Raw genomic sequence first — 6,925 nt, forward strand, 5'->3', positions numbered from 1 at the left:
CACTTAGCTCTGTCGTCCCTCTCATCACCCGTGACACTCTCATCTTCACGCAGACAGTGGCGCACTCCGTCCCGTCTGTCAAACTCTCTTGTCTCTTCATTCATAGTCGCTGGCGTTCTGCCGTAGTTCATGTGTCGCCGCCCTCCTTTGTCTCGTCGTCGCCGGCTCAGTCAAGAAGAAACAGGATCGACCAGCAAACGCTGCCCCTTGATCGGACGTCGTCGTATTTTTTGCTTCGTCGCCTCCTTCTTGCCGGTTCTGTCGCCGAGCCGCTGTGGTGAGTCCCTGGCTGCCTTCCCCTGTTTTTCCCTTGGCCCTTTCTTCCGTAGTTCCCATTCCACACTTCACAGCTTCTTGCATTCTTTTTTCCTAATTGATTAATTTTTCATTTTGCTGTAAATCATCACTGAAATTTAATCAATTTTCTGATCAAATTGACAGTATTGTTGAAGGGTTGATACCATAATTTTAACTAAATTTTTTAGGTTTATGACTTAAGAATAAATAATTCCTATTTAGAGAATCTTAGCCTATAATTGTAATGTTGACGTTGATTTAGGTGTGGCTGTGCTGAAGATCCGAACTCCGAAGCTGCTCCGTCCCTGACAACTTCTACTTCTGCTTCTGTAGGTGATTTTTGTTTTATTTTGTTCAGTTATTCTTTAATCTCTATTATTTTATGTTTAGTATTTTCAGTTTTAATGTAGTTTTAGATAAACTGATGCTAATTGGTTTAGATAAATTGATGCTAATTGGTTTAGATAAATTGATGATTAGTTATACTGTTTAGATAATAGGTCATGAAGATGAATAACTCTCATGGTAGTTTTAATTGAAGGGATTGTTCTGATATTGTTCTACAAATCTGTTCAAGAGAAAATTATTCAGGTGTGTTTCTTACTTTGGGATCTTACTTTGGGAGATGCTGTGTGCATTGTTTTGAGCTTATAAATAGTGATAAGTAGGAAGATGATTGGGTCAAGGTTGCTTGTGAATTCATCAGTGCTGATGATCATGTTAAAGATTGGCAATATCTAGATTTTGTTAGATAATGAAAAGAGGAAAAGTTTGTGATGTTCATTTATCTATCAAGTAAATAAGTTGTGTGTAAATCTATGTGGATATCATAAGAGAAGAAACATTGTTTGGAAGTGTCCAATATAAACTTGCGGATCATAATTCTGCGGAAGAGAATCCTATTAAAGAGTGCTTGTCTTGTTGTATCAAAGGCTCTTTACTTGTTTATATCACCATGCCTTTTATATTTAATGATTTTATATGTTTATTTAAGTGATACCGGGTCAACTAGTGACCCACCCGTTGAGCCAGTGACCCAATATTTTCATTAATTCGATTACTAGTTCGGTTCTGATAATTATGCAATGAATTAATAAGTAAAATTTACTTTTATTTATTTATTAAATATTGGTAATAATAATAGAACAACGACCACAAATTTTACAAATTTTTATCCGACTAGATAGAATCAACTACATAAATAAATATACAGCAAGTACCTGAGTGAGTGGAGAAGGAGACGAGTAACTGGTGTAGTCAAGGGTGGGATTCCCAGCAAGAAAAATGTGGGATTCCCACACCACATCAAAGAAGAGAGACCTAAACCCTAGCAGCCACTCAAACACATGCCCCACTTTCTTCATCCCTGAGCTACTCTCTGTCAACCAGAGGGTGTCGTCGCCGTCGGCCTAGCCTCCACCTTCTCCTATTGGCGTCGCTCGCGTGTTCAGAATCCACGGGGTCCTTTGTTTTCTCTCGTTTCTCACATCGCTCCTGTGGTCCGTTTTCTCACCGGCGCTCTTTATTTCTCCGTCGCGGTCTTGTTCTCAGCGTAGCAGTGGTTCGTTCTCTCCTTGGAATCTCTCTCTTCAAGCGCTTTTTTTTTTTTTTTTTACCAAAGATATGAGACTCGAACCCGCAACCTCTTAATTGAGTATGGGGAGACTATGTCATTTGAGCTATTACTCATTGGCAGTGTGTTTGTCATTATGTTTGAACTTTTTGTGAACTTTTAATTATAAATTTTAGATAAATTATTAGATGAAATTGTGAAGTATGGAATTTTATTAGTGTAGAAATAATTGAATTTAAATATTTAAAATTATATATTACATTTTTAATAATTTTATTTATATTTAATTAAATTGGTTCAATTACGGTTTGATCCTAGTTGGACCACTAAACTATTAAATCAGTTACTTAATCGATTCATTGACCGGTTTGGTTTTTCCAACCTTGGTTTATACATAAATTTTATTTAATTATATTGTGTATGGTCATCTTGGGTTATCCTCAATCTTTCTTCACTTATCTATCTCCATTTGAACTACTTTCTTTCCATATGATCTACCGATTTTCTTTCTACATATTCAAACTATTTGAGATGAGAGTGTACCATATTATTTTTTATAATAGACGAGATTTATATAATACGTATAATAATCATAATAAATAAAAAATTAGTAAAAATGATAAATATTTAGTTATATATATGTATATATGAAAAAAGATATTATATGAAAACAAGGTTGGAATTACGAAACGATGTCAATTTTTGTTTTTGGGTATTGTAACTATATTTTCTTTTAAGTGGCATAAATTGAACTTATTTTTTGGGCCTTGGAGTGCGATAAGCCCAAAGACCAAAAATATATAAACAAAGATAAAAGACACAGCCTATACTTAATAACCAATCAAGAACACATGTGAGTCTAGTTACGAATACAACAGCCTGCTGGCTTCTTACCCTACAATATGTATCCAAGACTTGTTTTATATACATAGAGGGTTATCAAAATTTATTGTTTTTAGCCAACAATAATTCACACCTATATTTGCAGGTATTTGCACACAAGAAACATAATTTGTCGTAATATTTACCAGAATTTGCACACATGAATGAATACAATTTGTATCCTTATTTTGCAGAATTGGCACATGATTTTGGGCCAGTACTTGACAGCAATAATTTGCACCCATTTTTACAAGTGTTTGCACATAAGAAACATATAATTTGCATCTATATTTATCAGAGTTTGCACACATGAATGAATACAATTTGAATTCATATTTTTTAGAATTTGCACACATAAATAATAATTTAGTATTTATGATTGTCAACATTATAAAAATTTGATGGCCATGTAGAGTTTTTCTGTCTCTCTCTCTTTCTTTCTCTCTCTCGATATAATATATAAGGTCCTTTCTCCTTTTTCCTCAGATGGTACGTTGCACGCGCCCAAGTTGCTAGTTCGGTAGTTCCCATCGCACACTCCTTGTATCTTCCTTAATCTGTGTCTAATGCTGTTATTTTGTGTAATCCTCCAAACATTTCAGACCCTCACCTACTTAGTACTCACAAAAATAACTATGTTTCTCGGTTGAAGATTCTATCATTGTCATCTTATAATAATGGAGTTGGAGATGCATATGGTCCTTCCTCAATTGCTGAGACTAGCATGGATTGCTGGTACACTTCCCATTCTCATTGCTTCAATCCCAATTCCCAAACTCAACTTTCTCCATACAATCTTGTTGGGTTTTGCTAGAAGAGGAAAAATCATGCACTCGACTTCCCAGGTAAATATATCACTTTCACTCCCCTATATACCCTTTTCATTTTTATTACTTTTATCATTGCCATTGTATAAATTTCTTGCCTTTTACTAAAATAGATGTGAATATATGATCCATCGAATAATGGGGTACTTGAAAGTTTGAAAGTGTGCAATATATTTTATTTGACTTTGCAGAAATTCACACTCCCTCAGAGATTCTTCTTGCATTTCTATATTGTTGCATCAATATGGACAACGTTCTTGCTTGTTACAACTTGGTGTTATGCATACACAATGGTGCCACCGGTTAGGAAATCATCTGCATACTCTACCATTACAAGCTACTTGATAGGAGGCTCAGCTCTGAGAACTGGTTCAACTACAATGCTTCAAAGGCATGCTGTTTGGCAAGCTGTTTTTCTTCTTTTGTTAATGGAAGCTCAAGTGTTGAGACGCCTATTTGAAACCATATATGTTTTTAAATATAGCCCCTCTGCCCGCATGCACGTCCTTGGTTATCTCACTGGAATGTTGTAAGTTTATTTCATAATCTTTTTAATTTACCTCCCTTGGAACTCCCTTTCTCTTTTTTATTAGAATAATTTTGACTATTACATATTCCTAATGTGGTAATGTGTGTGTGAAGGGCCTATTTACTTGTTATTAATCTAAAATCATAGTGAATTACTCTGTTCTTATTGAATTACTTTGATTTAATTTCTTTTCTACAGGCTACAAAACATTTATTTATGACATATTGTCATATTTTAATACATAAGATTTAATTGTTGTTCAGCTACTATGCGATTGCTACATTGTAGTGTATAAATTGCCGTAAACTTTTTGTAGGATGGGTATGGCAATGTTCTAGCTGACAAAAAGCTTTGTAGTTTACTAGTTTATGAATGCGACAACATGGAATTTAGATTTATGCTCCATGGAGATACATTTTTTTGGAAGGTTTGGACTGGAAACCTTGTGTACCGAACTAAAAGAAAACTAAAACAGAAGAGAAACTCTAAGAAAAGTATGGGAAAAGCAAGCAGAACCCTGCAGTTGTAACTACTCCTAGGTATATTTGAAGTGCTGCACGTTGATTTGAAATTTTAATCTAGTTTCAAGGATGAAGTGCCTTATGATCTGTTTCTTAGATGAATAATGAATTCTGCTTTTTCTTTTACTATGCTTGTTATTTATCACTCACTGGTTGGATACAAGCAAACACTAAAATGGGAATGATTGGTTTGTTTGTTTTTACAAAGCTAGCTTCTACCTAGCAGCACCACTGTCACTATGTGCTGATTGCGCCTTAGATGTGTTTTACTTCCTAGTAAATCTAGTCACCAAGTTCATCGTCATAGGCAAGGATCATATGCCACCAGTGGAGGTAGAACTTTGGCAAGTTGTAAATCCTCTCTTCAGACTTGGATGGAGACATTGGATCGGCGCAACTGTTTTTTTTTTGGGTTGGATTCATCAACAAAGATGCCATAAGATTCTTGTATGTACATCCACTTGAAACTTGACATTGAAATCTTAACATTCTTTTAAATTTCTGTCATGTGTTTGTCTGAATTTTATAATTTTGCTAGGGTTCGCTTCGAAATTCAAGACAAGCAGAGGAATATGCAATTCCTCACGGTGATTGGTTTGAAATTGTTTCCTGTCCACATTATCTCTCTGAAATGGTAACACTCCCCCTCCCCCCTCCTTTTCTCCCATATTGTTTTCTTTATGTTATTATGTAACCCATGATGTTAAATATGCCTAATGTTTCACAATAATGAAGGTTATATACGGCAGTTTTGTAGTTGCTACTGGATGGTCCAATCTAACCATATGGTTACTTCTTGTTTTTGTGGTAATATATAAATTTTATATTAGCAAGATTTTCTAATTCTTGAAGGTGGAAAAAATGTTTAGTTGATTTTTTTTTCCCTTTGCCATGTTTCTTTCACTTGGTTCAGCTGGCAAATTTGTCGTTTGCAGCAGTGGAAACACACAGGTGGTATCATCAGAAATTTGAAGATTATCCAAGTAGTCGGTTTGCTGTTATACCATATATTCTCTGAGATTATGAGATAAATAGACAATACTTTTCATGTTAGATTGATGTAAAGAACTTTGTTAATTCTCATAGATGTGTTTTTTTTAAGGTATGAATGACTTGAAAGATTAGGGTTCATGGGGAGTATCATCAATCTCCTTCAATGTAGATGAATAGTGAGATTGTTTTTGTTTTATTTTTTAAATAATATATATCTTTTATATGTTTTTATTAAACCTCCGTCACCATTCATGTTATTCTGAAGATGAGATTCTTATATCTGCTCTCTCCATTGTTAAAATCTCAAGTACTTAGCATAGAACGAAAATATTTTTATATTTGATTCGGATGAGTTTTGTGAAAAATAGATTAAGTGAAAAATGGTTAAGATGAGAGATTTGGAGTAGGTAAACTTGTGAGAAAAACACTTCTATTAATGACAAATAAGCAATACAAGAACTAATGATGAGAAATAGAGATAGAGAACAAGTGCTGAGACCTTCACTAATGTTATAAGAGGATGAATGAGTTTTGTTTAAAGTGGACATGGGTTGATTAATTGCTGTCGGGTGTTCTGGTGGAACACCCGAATGCCAATTTTGCTTGTGAAGTTGATGAATAAAATGAAGAACAATGAGAGAAATTTGAGAGAAAAAGATGGATTTTTTGAGCTTCTAAGTTTCAAAAAAAAAAGTCCTTTTAAGAGGTGATTTGGGGTCTTTTTATAGTGTAAAACTATTTTGACGAAGGAGTCTATTATCCAATAGTTATAGTGTGATGTTTGACCTATTCCTTTTATCCCAAGACTTGTTACTAAATAAGGTAGTTGTCAGAAAATATTTCTAGGTGCTCCCATCATTTCAAATCTTTTTAACTAGAAATGAAAGAAGTTAATTTTCACAAGTTAAACTAAAGTTCTACTCTGATGGATGTCCATTCAAAGAGGTGTATGGGTAAAAAGAGTGTTCATAACATGTGACATTAGTGAAGGGATATCTAGTTTGGTTTTCTTTTAACTAGATAACACTCTTTACACTCTAAATCCAACCAATCCACTTCCACTAATTTAGTTCCCACTAAAAAAAATTCAACTCCTCAAGGTATTCTTTTGGATTCCATCCTTTTACCCAACATTTTTAGGAGGAACTTGACTTTTTTTTACCATATTTTTTTTATCATTTTAAAAATTATTTATGTACAAAAAATTTATATTTTTAGTATACAATCAATAATTTAAATACCAAACAATCAGTCACCAAATTAAATCTTTTTTTTTTTATCAAAATCTATAAAGTCAAATGCT

General features: G+C 33.9%; 1 protein-coding gene across 1 annotated transcript; it reads left to right on the top strand.

Annotated features, from left to right (window-relative positions):
* Positions 7–5,788, top strand: LOC107613544 (polyprenol reductase 2). Its single transcript, XM_021109944.1, has 9 exons — positions 7–277; positions 560–630; positions 3,239–3,272; positions 3,405–3,597; positions 3,771–4,108; positions 4,842–5,076; positions 5,168–5,263; positions 5,365–5,436; positions 5,543–5,788. The coding sequence occupies exons 4-9, from the start codon at positions 3,430–3,432 to the stop codon at positions 5,645–5,647; spliced, it is 1,014 nt and encodes a 337-aa protein (XP_020965603.1). The 5' UTR covers positions 7–277; positions 560–630; positions 3,239–3,272; positions 3,405–3,429; the 3' UTR covers positions 5,648–5,788.

Source organism: Arachis ipaensis, chromosome B08, assembly GCF_000816755.2.
Source record: "Arachis ipaensis cultivar K30076 chromosome B08, Araip1.1, whole genome shotgun sequence".
NCBI classification, from domain to species: domain Eukaryota; kingdom Viridiplantae; phylum Streptophyta; class Magnoliopsida; order Fabales; family Fabaceae; genus Arachis; species Arachis ipaensis.

Bases quoted from the DNA above. Each gene is read 5' to 3' on its own strand.
- LOC107613544 (XM_021109944.1), top strand. From the start codon at position 3,430: ATGGAGTTGGAGATGCATATGGTCCTTCCTCAATTGCTGAGACTAGCA. The intron at 3,598-3,770 runs GTAAATATATCA...TTGACTTTGCAG, and splicing joins TCATGCACTCGACTTCCCAG to AAATTCACACTCCCTCAGAG. The intron at 4,109-4,841 runs GTAAGTTTATTT...TTACAAAGCTAG, and splicing joins GGTTATCTCACTGGAATGTT to CTTCTACCTAGCAGCACCAC.